At 43.6% G+C, this 15,189-nt stretch overlaps 2 protein-coding genes across 5 annotated transcripts; both read left to right on the top strand.

Moving 5' to 3' along the window:
* The first annotated feature begins 1,092 nt into the window (after positions 1-1,092).
* dync1li1 (dynein, cytoplasmic 1, light intermediate chain 1) lies at positions 1,093-7,244 on the top strand. 2 transcript variants are annotated; one of them, XM_088318446.1, is made up of 13 exons: positions 1,093-1,243; positions 1,488-1,561; positions 2,434-2,550; positions 2,644-2,874; positions 3,013-3,167; positions 3,285-3,378; positions 3,472-3,607; positions 3,727-3,838; positions 4,403-4,462; positions 4,546-4,590; positions 4,663-4,750; positions 4,821-4,943; positions 6,079-7,244. In XM_088318446.1, exons 1-13 carry the CDS (start codon positions 1,146-1,148, stop codon positions 6,195-6,197), a joined length of 1,452 nt encoding a protein of 483 aa, XP_088174572.1. In that variant the 5' UTR covers positions 1,093-1,145; the 3' UTR covers positions 6,198-7,244. The 2 variants fall into 2 exon arrangements, with proteins under 2 accessions (XP_088174572.1, XP_088174573.1); XM_088318447.1 differs by lacking the exon at positions 1,488-1,561 and having other exon boundaries at positions 1,129-1,243.
* Positions 7,245-7,823: 579 nt separating this feature from the next.
* Positions 7,824-15,029, top strand: LOC148321344 (catenin beta-1-like). 3 transcript variants are annotated; one of them, XM_088318679.1, is made up of 17 exons: positions 7,824-7,965; positions 8,912-8,961; positions 9,663-9,872; positions 9,956-10,206; positions 10,279-10,517; positions 10,885-11,086; positions 11,227-11,371; positions 11,536-11,639; positions 11,729-11,863; positions 11,994-12,197; positions 12,298-12,456; positions 12,932-13,051; positions 13,159-13,309; positions 13,384-13,505; positions 13,617-13,677; positions 13,806-14,001; positions 14,104-15,029. In XM_088318679.1, exons 2-16 carry the CDS (start codon positions 8,949-8,951, stop codon positions 13,994-13,996), a joined length of 2,307 nt encoding a protein of 768 aa, XP_088174805.1. In that variant the 5' UTR covers positions 7,824-7,965; positions 8,912-8,948; the 3' UTR covers positions 13,997-14,001; positions 14,104-15,029. The 3 variants fall into 3 exon arrangements, with proteins under 3 accessions (XP_088174805.1, XP_088174808.1, XP_088174806.1); XM_088318682.1 differs by lacking the exon at positions 7,824-7,965 and adding an exon at positions 8,105-8,338; XM_088318680.1 differs by lacking the exon at positions 7,824-7,965 and adding an exon at positions 8,528-8,758.
* The last annotated feature ends 160 nt before the right edge of the window (positions 15,030-15,189 follow it).

The following is a 15,189-nucleotide window of genomic DNA, read 5'->3' as shown; positions in this document are numbered from 1 at the left end:
CATGCAGCAGCAAGATGACTTTTCTGGGGATGAATCAAAACTTATTACATATAGCGCTCTTAAATGTGGATGGTATAGTTTCATAGAAACTCTTTTTGGTCACTAAATCATTTTGTAAGTCATACTTGCTTTCTGGTATGAAACTCATTTAATATGCCGAGATTAATGTTTGAGCCGCCCAAATACTTAATCATGATGTGCATTACGCTTTTTCTAGAGGAGTGACCATTAAGAGTTTATTTAACTGAAAGCTATATCATCAGTGAACGGTGTATATTTAAAATTATTTGCTCATCATTTTGAAGTGACAGGAAATGAATATTTACTTGCTCTGACCAACCAATAAGAGGATGTAAAATGCTGATATGATGGAGAATTTGAAAATGTTCCATTTCTAGACAGCAGTGAGTGTGAAGGCCCTGAGAAGATTAGATTGACATGCATGGCAACAAAGAGGGTAAAATCTCATGCCCTGAAACCCACTAAAAAAATAAATAAAAATAAATCCAACGGCAACATACTTATTGGACTATTGTGAATAAATTATCATTGAAACTATTTTCGGCATTTATGTTAGGTCAGTGCTTCTGATAGTGAATAGCTGGCCTTATCATAAATCAGGTCCACATATCTCAATTGCTTGAAATAATTTTTATTAAATTGTAAAGAGGCTTGTCCACAAAGCCCAGATTAGATTTTGCAATTGAATTCGTATATTGCAAGTTGGCATACTTTTGTAGTGTGTGCACGTTTTTTTTTTTTTGGCCTAATATTCACAATGCCGTCTAAACATCATAAACGGTTTCGAAGTAGCTTATGATGTGTAATGGTCTTTGCATCATCAAACGATTTGGGTTTTAAGCTTTATATGTTGCCACATGGACACCAGCCCACACAATAGATCCCCATCAAGCACGCACAAACACGTGCATTTGTGGGCACTTCTGTTGCAGAATGCGAGTGTGTGTGTTGGGTCAGATTTGTCACGCTTAGAGTGAGGTCAAAGCGTATCTCGAAGTGAGTGAGCCCCCCCATCTTTGTGCGTGTGCGACCACGCCCCGGCCGCACCGTGCAGTCGGTGCACCAGGCTAAAGCTAAGCTAATGGTACATCCGGGCACTTTCCTCCGTTGACAACGCTGCGAAGATGGCGACTACTGGGAGGAGTGCATCATTATCCTCCACCTTAACTGGATCCAAAACCACACTGGAGAACCCGGAGGAGGATGACGGGCAGAATTTATGGTACGCGTGAGACTTCTTTGAAATGTAGGTCATCGATAGGAGGGGTGCCTCTGGACGCTGATGCTAATTTCTTCCGGCAAGGGAGTTGATTTGACAGCTAGCCGTCTGCTAACAAGGCTAGCTAGCATCAGTACCAGACAGGAGGCTGGTGACAGTAGAACGAGCTAACCTTACTTAGCCTGTCGTTCAATGTGATGAATAAATCATGAATCGTCGTGGAATAATCGGCTTCTTGTGTCTACAGGTCGACCATCCTGAGCGAAGTGTCCACCCATTCAAAATCAAAATTACCATCCGGGAAAAATGTCCTTGTTGTGGGTGGGTACAGTATATGTGCAATCAAATGAGAATGCATACGGATACTGATGAATCATTAATCGGGAATCAACATTAGCTTTCTCTGAGGTGACGATCGCAATCTGTTCAGGTTTGCACACAGAGACAGGTGCATTTCCTAAAGGTGGACTACAGTCTTGCAGCACACTGCAAGTCATTGTAGCATGCTAGTGGCTACGAGATGTGATGCTGAGCAGAGGATGTGAACCTTGAAAATGAACACAACCGCTCTATTGTTGCAGCTATGTGCGCGTGCAGGGCTAATCCGTTGCCTTGGATAATCAGCGAGTTGATTGATGTGCAGCGTGGCAGACGGGCTCTTGGTAGTCAAGTTTAGTCTCAATCAAAACATCAGTGCTGCATGGAGTCCCTCTGTCGGTATGAGTGGATATAGCACAGTGGAGGAATTGACGCAGCCTTGTCATCACAAACAATAAAATTGGCTTTCAAATTTGCATGCATTAAGCTGCATTTAAATGCATCTGAATTTAAACCGAGAAGCTTCAATCATTATGTTAACAAATGTTCGATAAATACATAATTGACATTCATCGCTAACTGGGACAAAAACAGACATATGCAATACTCTACTGAATTTTTACATAGAGAAGGATTTGAAAAATAAACAGGTTGGGTGAGACGTAAGGAAAAATGAAATCACATAAGCCCCAGTGGTGTCAACAACAACAAACCAAGTGACTGGCAACAAAAGATTCCTAATAATTTCTTTTAATGACCTAAGTGATACCATTAAAAGTTGGACAATTTCTCATGCCTATTTTGTTTTTCACCCACGCTGTGTATGTATGATTAGTGCGATGCGCCTAATTGAAAGTGCGCACTTGTGTGTTTAGGGGAAGTTGGCTCGGGGAAAACCACCCTGGTTGCAAAGTTACAAGGAGTTGACGAGTACATGAAAGGGCGAGGTCTCGAATACCTCTACATCAGTGTCCATGACGACGACATTGATGGTATCTCACTCTTTTTGCAATTTAATTTTAATATCTCAAAATGCAATGTGTTTGGAATCTTTTTAATCCTCGAATGTTGGTATTTGTGTTTAGACCACACGAGGTGTAACGCATGGGTGTTAGACGGAGACTTGTACCACAAGGGTCTACAAGGAGTCGCTGTACCGGTCGATGCGATAAGCAACACGTTACTGCTGATAGCGGTTGACATGTCGCGGCCGTGGAACGCGCTGGACTCGCTCCAGAAGTGGGCCGCGGTCGCGAGGGAACACGTCGACAAACTACGGGTCCCTCCAGAAACACTGCGGGAGCTCGAGCACAGACGTGAGTCACACTGCCAGCAGTCTGTTTTGTCTTTGATGAATTGACATTCTGCGAGTGTACAGACTGGCAAGAAATAATCTGACAGGCTGTGAAATATTGGGAAAATATGACCATAACTATGTGGTTGTTTGTGTGTAGTTGTAAAACAGTTTCAGGAATACACCGAGCCCGGTAGTGGGGACGATGTCACCTCGCAGAGGAGAGCCGATGAGGAGGAGAGCGTGCTGCTGCCATTAGGAGACAACACACTTACGCACAACCTGGGCATACCAATGGTAGTGGTATGCACGAAGGTGCCTGCACTCACTAAGCGGCTCTACATGCCGTTTATTTATTTCAGAATTACACCAGCGTGTAGATTGTTTTCACGCATTGCCCTCCATCTGACACCGACCTGTCTGTCCTCGCAGTGTGATGCCATCAGCACTTTGGAGAAGGAGCATGACTACAGAGACGAACACCTGGACTTCATCCAGTCCCACATCAGACAATTCTGTCTACAGTGTATCCTGCATGACAATACTATTGCTTCCCCCCCCCCCCTGGTTATTCTTTAAATTTTAATTTGGACAAAAATGACCTTGACAGAGTTGCCAGATGGAGCATCTCTTATTTACACATCCGTGAAGGAGATGAAGAACCTCGATGTGCTATATAAATATTTGGTCCACAGACTTTACGGCTTTCCGTTTCACTGCCCTGCACAAGTGGTGGAACGAGATGCAGTCTTCATGTACGTTTTTGTACTCTTATGCAATCCATATCCACCTTTACTTGATATCTTTGTAATGGGTTTAATTTAACGGTCAAGAAATAACGTAAATGTTTTCAACCCTCCCTCTCTCATGTCAGTCCTTCAGGTTGGGACAATGAAAAGAAGATTGCAATACTTCACGAGAATTTCCAGACAATAAAGACAGATGACGGGTTTGAGGATGTCATCGTCAAACCACCAGTCAGAAAGGTAGTGACGTCAGCTAAATAGAAATAAAATGTATAGAACAAATAAACGACCTTGTTTGGCTTCCTGACCTTGTGGAGGGTGTCAATGACTATCTTTTGGACATTTGTCAAGTCAGCCGTTTTCCCCATGATTGTGTATCTTATCGACCCAGACAGGGAGCGAGTCTTTGCAAATGTTTTAATTAGCTGATTAGGATGCTACAACATTACTTTGCAATATTGCATTTTTTCATCATATTCTAATTTTATGGGACACTGAATTCTGGGTGTTTATTATCTGTAATCCATAATTGTCAACCTGCAAGAAATAACAGGGTGATATATTTCACTCTGTGTAATAAATCTATAATACACGGGTTTCACTTGAAATGAATGACAAAATATATTGAACTTTTTAATGACGTTCTATTTTTGTTGTGTACTTATATAAGTCATGAATTTATCATTTATGTCACATGCTTCGTGATGACTTTTTTTCTAATTAGGCTGCTCAACAGTGATTTTTTTTTTTCTTCCATTTTTGTTTTTTTAAAGAAAGTAACAGTTTTTTTTAACATCCCATCAGATTGTCCATGAAAAGGAGATTCAGGCAGAAGATGACCAAGTATTTTTGGTAAAATTGCAAGTAAGCAAACATTTAAATTGTAAATGTTATTTTTGTTGTTGATAAAGAAAAATGTACTAACATTAACAATATCCGTTTTATAGTCTCTGCTCGCCAAACAACCTGCTGTTACAGTAGGGCGACCAGTGGTAAGAATGCTTTTAAATTTTTTCCTTCCCTTATCTGACCCACAATAAGTCCATGACTAATTATATTCATAGGACACAACAACCAGAGCACCCACCGGTTCGCCGCGCACGAGCAACCGTTCTGCAGCCGCCAACGTCGCCAACGCGATGCCACAGTCAGGTAGACCAATGTGCCACCAGTATGAGAAATTTTATTTATTTTTTCTGGAGCTAATCTCTGGTTTCTGCAGGTCAAACCAGCGAGGGGGTCTTGACCAACTTCTTTAACAGTCTACTGACGAAGAAAGCAGGTACAGGAGGTGCTGGAACAGCCGGAGGTGGAAACAACACTCCAGGGACAGTACGCAAATCAGGTGCGAACATCCACACACCTGTGGTTTGTGGTTTCGGTGACCTTTGGCTTAAGTGATCAAAAAAAGTGAGCATCCAGTCCTTCCACAATCCTCAGTCATTACTCAGCCCTGCCTCTTTTTGATTTGACTTTTCACTCCTCTCCTCCAATATCTAACAGTTTGCAACATCATCACACATGTGTTCTCCTTGTATCTGTCACACAGTAAAACCGTGAAAAGTCTCCCGTCATTTTTTTTAACAACATTCCTCGTCTTTTCTGTCCAATCTCACTGTTAACATTACTCACAACGTGTGTGTGTGTGTGTGTGTGCGTGCCCCAGTCAGAGGATGTTGGCCCCGATAAGGTGTGTGTGAGCAAGACATTCTCCCATTATTGTTGCTCGTGTATCTATGTTGTTCTTATTTTCGGATAATCCCGTCTCCTTGCTGAACCTTTTATCACACCCAAGCATGAAGGATCCAACCACAGCTGCACCCATTTTGTGAGCGGTATTGCAGCCAGAACTTGCATAAACTAACAATTTAGAGCTTAAGCATATTGTATAAAAAGAGGTTAGCTCTGAAATGTAAGCAACGTATTTTAATGCTTTAAGGCATGTTGCATTGCATTTGTTGTTTATTTACTCGCGCCACACACATGATTCCAATTATGGCTGGCCAACACGGACTTTAAAATATTTATACTGTAATAACTGTACCATAACATACTTTAAAATTGTAGTCTTGTTGAAATGGTGACATGAAAGTACTCGAGAGTCACGTACACACTGTAGAATTTAATTCGAGTGGTCGGAGGCAATATTGGCGTCTTGTTATTTTGTTCGACTGCAGAGCAATTCTGCAATTAATAGTACACAGTAATTATCATTTCAAGCACCAATTCACAGAACAGGTAAAGCATTTAACAACCGTCGTCATTATATGATGCCTAACGTGATTTTCTGAGTATTGCAGTTGCATATTGCAGCCAGCCCTAATTTAAACATGTGTAAATGTTCCCCCCCTGCAGCTCAATGACTTGGATGTTTTATTAATTATTGCACTGGCTGATAATGTGATTCTGCATGCTTCTTAGAACGAAGAGGTGACTCTTCTTCTCCATGGCAAATCTTAATGACTTGTGTTTCACTGCAGGCTCCAAACTGGGCCTGAGCGATGTACAGGCGGAGCTAGACCGCATATCCAACCGGGAGACGGACTTGGACTTGCCTAATGCCAACGAGACCCCTGCCACCGACGGCCAAGACACATGAAGACCATCACACTTCAATCACCCTGCTCTACTTCTCTCCTCCACCTCAGCCACCCTGCGTCTTTTACCCTCCCTCCCTCTCCTCTGACATACGGATATACAAGGGGGGAAAAAAAAGGGAAGTAGGGAAAAAGAAAAAGTGGACACCTAGTTTGCTTTTTTAATTTTTTTTTTTTACCTGTTACCTTTCACCCTCCACATGAAGACTTGTCTCTTCCCATACCCTCTTCCAAAACCGACCCGCACCTTTCCAACTCCACCTACCCTTGTTACCTGGCTGTTACACTGGGGGAGAATGTGTCACTGTAAATGCAAGAATTGCTACATGGGTATGGGGGACCAACATGGGGGATGTAGGCTGGAATGATGTTTTGAAAATAATCATAGCACGACTGATAGTGAAGGTGTTATTCCATCCATTAATTGAGACGGTTCAATTAGTGTTTTTTTTTTTTTTTTTTTTTTAATGATAGAAACTGCACTTAGATAATAGGGTTGTTTGGCCAGTGACTTACATTGCCTGAAACTTTTTAGTGGGTATTTTTGTTTTTTCAAGAAGGGATAAACATACCTGTGTGCGTGTGAATGTATGTATATGAGAGTGAACCAGAAAATGAAGGACATATGTGCAACCTATTTGTATGTCGGAGTTCCATTTACAAACCAAAAAGAAGGGGAAAAAAACAACTATGCTCTACACTACACTAATTGAAATACACCGACTACACCACAAACTAAACATGGACAAAAAAAAAAATTAAGACTTCGGTCTAGCATGGCGCACATTTTTGACATTTGACCGAACTTCCTTCATGATTCTTAAACAGAAACTGCAAATGGCGGGTGAGCTTTACTTGTACAGAATGACGCACCAGTGGCTCCAGAGGCAGGGTGGTGGGCGGCCAGGGGGTGTCAAACCATGGTAGGGTCGCATCGAGAATGTACAGCCATCGTCTTGCTGATTGGTCCTGTAATTTCAGAGCTCTGTGTTGGCGTTTGTATAATCAGATCTGTTAAGCAGTCAAATAAAGGTATTTATTCGGAGTCATTCAATGGATGTCTTTTCGTGTTATAGATTAATGCTTTGCAGCTATTCATTTGAGTGTAAAGGAGAAAAACGACATGATTTTCTTTCAAACAATTACATACCGCAATTCCCTCCCAAAAAAAGATTTGCCATTTTAGTTTAAACTAAATTAAGACGAATATATGATGTAGCACTCTTGTGGCTGGCTGTAATCAGTTTTCTCTTATGTTGAGTGACTGACAAGTCGCACAAGCTTTTTTCTTGAATCAAAAAAAACTTTATAATCTTCCACTTGTAATTTGTAGCACTGTTGATGATACAGACAACCAAGTTCAAACACTGTCCTATAAATGACATGAACTTCATAATTAAGTCTATAATGAGTCACATTCCATTCTAATGAGTATACCCCGCCCTTTTCAACCGCCTCAGCAACCACGTCTTTCTTTTGTCAAAGACTACGCCTTTGAAATAAAAGAAAAAAAACATCAATAGCGAAAGCATCACATAATTGGATTATGTATTTAAGTCAACTTTAAAGGCGCCCTATTTTCCCGATTGCGGCAGAATACCGAAATTTTCCTCTCTCGCCATCTTGTTGCTCGATCGTGCAAGCGGAAGCAATATCTTCAGCGGAGGAAGAGCGGGTGTGGTTCGGACTTAGCAGCCCTTCAAAATTTCACCCAAGCTAAAGGAAAATTTTCACCCTGAACAGGAACAACGGAGGTGCCACTGGATTCTGGTACGGATATCTCGTTTAGTATAACTGGCATATAAGGTATTTACACCGTGTCACTTTGACGTTTCTGGGAGAAAAGAAGCTATGGCGAGGGAGGGGGCTCCGGTGAGGTTTTCTGATTTTTGGCTGGCAGCACGGCAGGTTTAGTATGGTGGCGCCCGGATCTACTTTTCAGACGTCCTGGTTAGCTTAGATAAGAAAACTGGCAATAACCCCCTGTTTAAACATCACTTTTGCAATCAGAGACAAAATTTACAGTAATGACAGCCTGTATTCGCGTTACAACAAGTGATCGCTTTTAACATTTGACACTGAGGCGTCCAGTTGTGTTTGTTTACGTTTGCTAGTTCTCCTACTAGCGGTTAGCACGATCGAGGTAAGCAGTGGGAGCTAACCAGGATTAATCGTAACGTCTTTAATGGCAATCAAAAAAATGTTCGCACGTTTAAATGTCCGGTGAACGTTGATGAGGTTTGTTTAGGTAGCCTGTTACGTGTGGAGTTGCCCCCTCCCCCCGACACGAGAGGATGCGTCATGGTAGCAAAAGCGGGGCGGAGGAGGTAGGTTCTCATCGGAAACCCAAGGCAGGCAGGCTGCTAGGTCGGAACTTGGCCGTGGTACGGGGGAGGGGGAGAAATATGCCTTTGAAGTGCTCAATGGTGAATTGTGCTAGTTCGGGCCTGGAAATACCCACCGCTTTGCTTTCGCGGCTGGAGGTGGAGACTCGGCATCCCCCCCCCCCTCAGTTACTTTAGCGAGCAAAACAGGCGTTTGAAGTGGGGGAGACCTGGCGCAGGTAAATTGGTGCAAAGAGCACTGGCTTAACAACCAGAAACGCCGCGATCGGGTGCAATTTAACCGAGTAGGACGTAGTGTTGAAGGAATGTTTTTTTCTTCATTATTTCCTCTATGTGACTGTTCTTTTTCCCCACTTTTTTCCCTTACACAGACCTAGCTGCTGTGCAGGCCGAGGGCAGGCGAGAACAATGGCTACCCAGTGTAAGTTTTGAAAAACAGACAGATTGTCCATGTACTTTTTAGGGATGAGCCGATACCACATTTTTACTTGCTGATACAAAATACCTACTTTTCTCGAACAAGACATGTCACTTAATAAACACTTTTTGGAATAACAACTTGTCATTGCTGACAGTCTAACATCCAATTATTTGTTTTTAATAAGTCTTTCCGGACAATTCACCTAAATGTAACCTGTAACAATGCATTTTGCATTCGCAGTCTCGTTGTACATGTCTGACTTAATTTAGACTTGCATGTCTTAATCTTTAAGATTAGATAGATTTGTGACTGGCAGGATCCACCAGGTTGCTACATTGTAGCATTGTAGAGTACAGGCCTGCATTATCGGCGCACTGTTGAGCCCTGAGGGCGGCAAACTTGTTTTCATTGTGTGCAACATCATAGTTATGGTTCCCCTCAGGGGACTTTGGTGATGCCACAAAAATGTATCATCGCCAAGGGTGTAACGCATGTAACAGATTTTAACTGTATTTAAAATTACCAGTAAGAGCTTTAATGTTTTCTTTTTTAGAAATGCTTAATAGTTGCCCTGTTTTTAGGAAATGAAACATGCAGACAAGACTTCTACTTTTGTCTCATGTTAATGACAAACAATAATTTTAAAGCTTGATTTGCAGCTTGTCCACGGCAGCAATAAGAATTGGTCTTATTCTCTTTAGCTGATTTGATGGAGTTGGACATGGCGATGGGAGACAGTAAGGCTGCTGTGAGCCAGTGGCAGCAGCAGTCTTACCTGGACTCTGGCATTCAGTCTGGAGTCACCACCACAGCACCATCTTTGAGTGGCAAAGGAAACCCCGATGTTGAGGAGGATGATCCGACTTTGTACGACTGGGAGTTCAACCAACCTTTCACTCCTGAGACAACAGGTACACGTTACCATGCAACATTTAGCACAAACCTCAACCCAAGCGAGATGACATTTTGTCGTAATCATGTTTTCCTACCGCAGACATCGAAGGCTACGCCATGACTCGTGCACAGAGGGTGCGTGCGGCCATGTTCCCTGAAACCTTGGAGGAAGGCATCCAGATTCCGCCGACCCAGCTTGATGCCGCTCATCCCACTGCGGTGCAGCGCCTGGCCGAGCCCTCTCAGATGCTGAAGCATGCTGTGGTCAACCTCATTAATTACCAAGATGATGCCGAGCTGGCCACCCGGGCCATCCCCGAGCTTACCAAACTGCTCAACGATGAGGACCAGGTGAGCAGAAGCACACTAGATATGCAACAACAAGAAGCCTACTATATCACTGACCGGTTACCTTTCTTCCAGGTTGTGGTGAACAAGGCAGCGGTGATGGTGCATCAGTTGTCAAAGAAGGAGGCCTCTCGCCACGCGCTGATGCGCTCGCCGCAGATGGTTTCTGCGGTTGTTCGAGCGATGCAGAATACCGGCGATGTGGAAACTGCTCGCTGCTCCGCTGGAACCTTGCATAACCTTTCACACCACCGAGAGGGGCTGCTTGCCATCTTCAAGTCCGGAGGGATCCCTGCCCTTGTCAAGATGTTGGGGTCAGTAACAAATAATGGCGTCACGCAGAGCCATCTTGCTCCTGGACCTATTTTCTGAGGCTAAACTTGGCTTTGCGTTATAGACAATTACAATCCACACCACCAGGAAGGAGGACCATCTGGTACAGTTCATTGGTCATATAGGCTCAAAAATGGGCTCCACTAATCTAAATGGAAATGCAGTTAGCACCAGAGGGCATTCCGTGTGCCGGGTGCTCCAGACATACACAGGCTCTCTAGCTGTGCTTATTAAATATCACTAAATTCAGCAGTTTGCTTGCTAACATTCCTTCCAGTCACCTGCACATTTAAAAAAAACACTCATTCTTGTGCATACTGTTTTGTAATAGTCTGGAACGTCTTTCAGCTCACCAGTGGATAGTGTGTTGTTCTACGCTATCACCACGCTCCACAACCTCCTGTTGCACCAGGAAGGAGCCAAGATGGCCGTCCGCCTGGCCGGAGGGCTGCAAAAGATGGTGGCTCTGTTGTCCAACACCAACGTCAAGTTCCTCGCCATCACAACAGACTGCCTGCAGATACTTGCTTATGGCAACCAGGAAAGCAAGGTCAATACAATATTTTTTTTCCATCTGGATTTGATGAGTTAGGTCTTAATCTCAAAATGCTGACTTGGTAACATTCACAAAGTACTTGATAATATGTCAAAGTAGTTTCGGATCATTTAGATGTACATCTGTCTTTGTAGCTTATTATTCTGGCCAGTGGTGGTCCCCAAGCCCTGGTCAACATCATGAGGACCTTCACTTACGAGAAACTGTTGTGGACCACAAGCAGGGTGCTCAAGGTCCTCTCTGTTTGTTCTAGCAACAAACCTGCAATAGTTGAAGCTGGTAAGTTTGTCTTTCGGTGGACAAAATTACAAAAAGAACCAAATACAGAGGCAGAATTTGTCTGATTTATTAGGTTTTGGTTAGCTTTTGTAGTTCTGGGTTGTTATTACTGTATAGATATTGTGCTTTATAATAAATACCTTAATATTCTTTTCTGTGTCAAGGAGGCATGCAGGCTTTGGGACTCCATCTGACTGACCCTAGCCAGCGTTTGGTCCAGAACTGCCTCTGGACTCTGAGAAACCTTTCAGATGCTGCCACAAAGCAGGTACAACACGCTTTGCGTCCATAACAGGCAATGGCGAATGACAACCAAATGACTAATAGGAATGTTAAAATGAGACTCACCTCTTGTAGGAGGGAATGGAGGGCCTGCTGGGGACGCTGGTCCAGCTGCTGGGAAGTGATGACATCAACGTAGTGACATGTGCTGCCGGGATCCTCTCCAACTTGACCTGCAACAACTACAGTAACAAACTCATGGTCTGCCAGGTACAAGACCTTTTATGTCTTCATTTCTTTCATTAATATTCAGTGTTTATCAACATTTGGGCCAAGGCACATTTTAGATTAGGAAATTGACCTATGACCCATGCTACCAAAATGTGACATCCCTTATCAGGTTGGAGGGATTGAGGCCCTTGTGAGGACAGTACTCAGGGCAGGAGACCGAGAGGATATCACAGAGCCAGCCGTCTGTGCCCTGCGCCACCTCACCTCCCGCCACCAGGATGCGGAGATGGCACAGAACGCCGTGCGCCTTCATTACGGCCTGCCCGTGGTTGTCAAACTTCTGCACCCCCCGTCTCACTGGCCACTCATCAAGGTCTTCTACCTTTTAACTCACAGCCAAGTTTAAAGTTCTCCCTCAGTTTTAATTCTGATTAATGTTTAAAAAAAAAATCATTCTTCCCCTTGCAAACCAGGCGACAGTTGGTTTGATCCGCAACCTGGCCCTTTGCCCAGCCAACCACAGCGCGCTCCGAGAGCAGGGAGCCATTCCACGCCTGGTTCAGTTGCTTGTCAGAGCTCACCAGGACACACAGAGGCGCACCAGCATGGGAGGCAACCAGCAGCAGTTTGTGGTGTGGAACCAGACTTGCTAAAATCATTATTTACTGCTGACCAGGGCTGGGCGATATCATCTTAAAATGCTTATTAAAAAATGCCCGTGTCATTTCTTATGTAGAGTCCAACGGGCAAGATATTTTTAACTTAATTTACATTTCCATAAAGCACTGCTTTTGCAATATACTGGAAATGGGCACCGTCTTTGGCTGATGACTGCCTTTTGAAAATTATTCCACTCGTGTCCGTCTCTGAGCGGGAATTGAAATCGGTAATTGCATTTTTGAAAAACATACAGATTGGTGGGAAAAAGTAGCGAAATATAGCAACCAAATTGCTATATTTGGGATGAATTTTGGACAATGAAATTGTGACAAAGGAATGACAAATTTAAATATAATCGCCCAGCCCTTATGCATGTATTCAAACTTTTTACAAGGTTTGCTAAATGTCACCTTCCTCTCCCAACCTCCCATGCGACTTCACATACAGGAAGGTGTGCGTATGGAAGAAATAGTGGAAGGCTGTACAGGAGCACTGCACATCCTGGCACGGGACGTCCACAACAGAATTGTCATCAGAGGACTCAACACCATTCCACTCTTTGTCCAGGTGAATTCAAAATTAAAACCACATAGCATCAAGACGTGAGCATTGCTACTCGCTACTCTGAAGGGTTGCACACCAACTAACTGTGACTCGGTTGTGCTCTTGTCCAGTTGCTGTATTCTCCAGTGGAGAACATCCAGCGCGTGGCTGCCGGCGTGCTGTGCGAGCTGGCTCAGGACAAGGAGGCCGCAGAGGCCATCGAAGCCGAGGGAGCCACCGCGCCTCTCACAGAACTGCTGCACTCTCGTAACGAGGGTGTCGGTAAGTGAACTTGCTCCAGTGAGTGCTAAAAAGCTTCCTGTGTCTCTGTCACTTAACTCCTCCTCCTCCCGTAGCTACCTATGCCGCAGCTGTCCTGTTCCGCATGTCCGAAGACAAGCCCCAGGACTACAAGAAACGTCTCTCGGTGGAGCTGACCAGCTCTTTGTTCAGAACTGAGCCCCTGGCCTGGAATGAGGTGCATACAAGAGTGTCTGTCTCAAGGAAGGATCATTGTTTTTCTCAAGTGTTGAACCAAATGAGGACACAAATGTGCTGGTTCATACACGGTCTCATCTATCTTTTTCAGACTGGAGATCTTGGATTGGATATGGGGGCTCAAGGAGACCCTCTTGCTTACAGGCAGGATGGTGAGCGCTCTCTTTCGTATTTTGTTGAGAGTCACAGTATTAGTTTTGGGCGAGCTTCACATATGCCACTAGTCAAGTAAAGCAGGAAACAAACACAGTAAATAAAACCCACTTTCCTTCAATTGCAGACGGAGCATACCGGGCCTACCCCGCAGGCTACGGTCAAGACACCCTGCTGGACCCCATGATGGAGGGGGCCGACTACCATGCCGACGCTTTGCCCGACCTGGGCCACCACACCGATCCCCTACCAGACCTCGGTCATAGCCAGGACCTGATGGACAGCAACCAGCTGGCCTGGTTTGACACCGACCTGTAGGATTGGTGAGAGTGACTTCTTCCACATGTCTTTAGAGTCAATTGTAGATTTGAAACTAATTTTCATGGCAAACCTGCGGAAATGTTGTCCTGTGCTCTTGTTTCCAGTTGTGTTCCGATAGAGCCTGCATTGTGATTGGCCTGTAACCTGTATTGTCTGAAGCAGCGTTTTGATTGGCTGTGTAAAGTTGTGAAGGGAAGGAGCAAGGTTTAGTGGAAAGTGCCTGACACCAGAAAACAAAGAAGATGGCTGCCATGGGAATGTTTTAGCAAGTTGAAAAAAAAAAGGGGTGGGGGGCGGGCTTGAAGAATCCGGGTGGGATGTGACATCACAAGATGGAGGTCTCTGGGCAGGTTACCTGTTGGTTCGAGTTCACACGAGTTGGATCTTAAAGTTGGTAACATGTTTTAGCCTTGCCTGTATTATCCTTTTTCAGTTCTACTTTTTGTATTCTATTTTTTTATTTCTTTGTTTTATATTACTCATTCTCTGTCATGGTACTGACCCAGCTTGCCTTCACACTAGCCATCTTAATTTTCTCTTCAGTGCTAATCATCTTTTCTTTTTTTTTTTTGTTTTTTTTAACAGACGTATATTACATGTAGTGTTAAGTTATAGTGATATTATACAATGTTTCTTTGGTTATGGCAGAATGTGTAGAACACTAATAATCAGTTGTACTCTGACTTAAAATGTAACATTGTGTATGTTTTTTTTTTTTTTATAATCAAAAATGGAGGATGATACATTCTTAATACGTGCTTCTTTAAGCATAAACTGTCACTGTCACATGTTCTAAAGAGATCAAATGTGGGTCAAATTGCGGGATTTGTTGGGGATAAATCTAGCGAAAAGTGTTTTATATACATTCACTGGTAGGTTACTATTTTGTATGCTATCATTGGGTGTGAGATAGAAAAGTGGTTGACGCTATTGAAAGGTAGCCAGGTTGACGAACCAGTTGAGTGTCCTGCTGTGTTTCTTTTGGAGACGAGGTTGTGACACGGCTGAACAATAAAGTCATTTTATTTCACTTAGTCTCCGTGCTTCCTTCCATTCTTATTTCAAGTCTCGGCTTTTTAAACGGGACAGTATTAACTAACTGCGAACGTCCCATTGGTCTTTGAGGACAAAAAAAAAACTGGAGGATAAAAAAAAAAATACTGGGCAAATAATTCTATGAAATGATCCTG

This window comes from Idiotropiscis lumnitzeri, chromosome 16 (genome assembly GCF_059441095.1).
Source record: "Idiotropiscis lumnitzeri isolate Australia: NSW breed Sydney's pygmy pipehorse chromosome 16, RoL_Ilum_1.0, whole genome shotgun sequence".
In the NCBI taxonomy this organism is placed as follows: domain Eukaryota; kingdom Metazoa; phylum Chordata; class Actinopteri; order Syngnathiformes; family Syngnathidae; genus Idiotropiscis; species Idiotropiscis lumnitzeri.
This window is presented reverse-complemented; position numbering and strand designations above follow the sequence as displayed.

Coding starts and splice junctions, on each gene's coding strand:
- dync1li1 (XM_088318446.1), top strand. CDS start 1,146: ATGGCGACTACTGGGAGGAGTGCATCATTATCCTCCACCTTAACTGGA. Junction 1,562..2,433: donor GAAAAATGTCCTTGTTGTGG/GTGGGTACAGTA, acceptor TTGTGTGTTTAG/GGGAAGTTGGCTCGGGGAAA. Junction 2,551..2,643: donor CCATGACGACGACATTGATG/GTATCTCACTCT, acceptor ATTTGTGTTTAG/ACCACACGAGGTGTAACGCA.
- LOC148321344 (XM_088318679.1), top strand. Junction 10,518..10,884: donor GCCCTTGTCAAGATGTTGGG/GTCAGTAACAAA, acceptor AACGTCTTTCAG/CTCACCAGTGGATAGTGTGT. Junction 12,198..12,297: donor CTCACTGGCCACTCATCAAG/GTCTTCTACCTT, acceptor CTTGCAAACCAG/GCGACAGTTGGTTTGATCCG.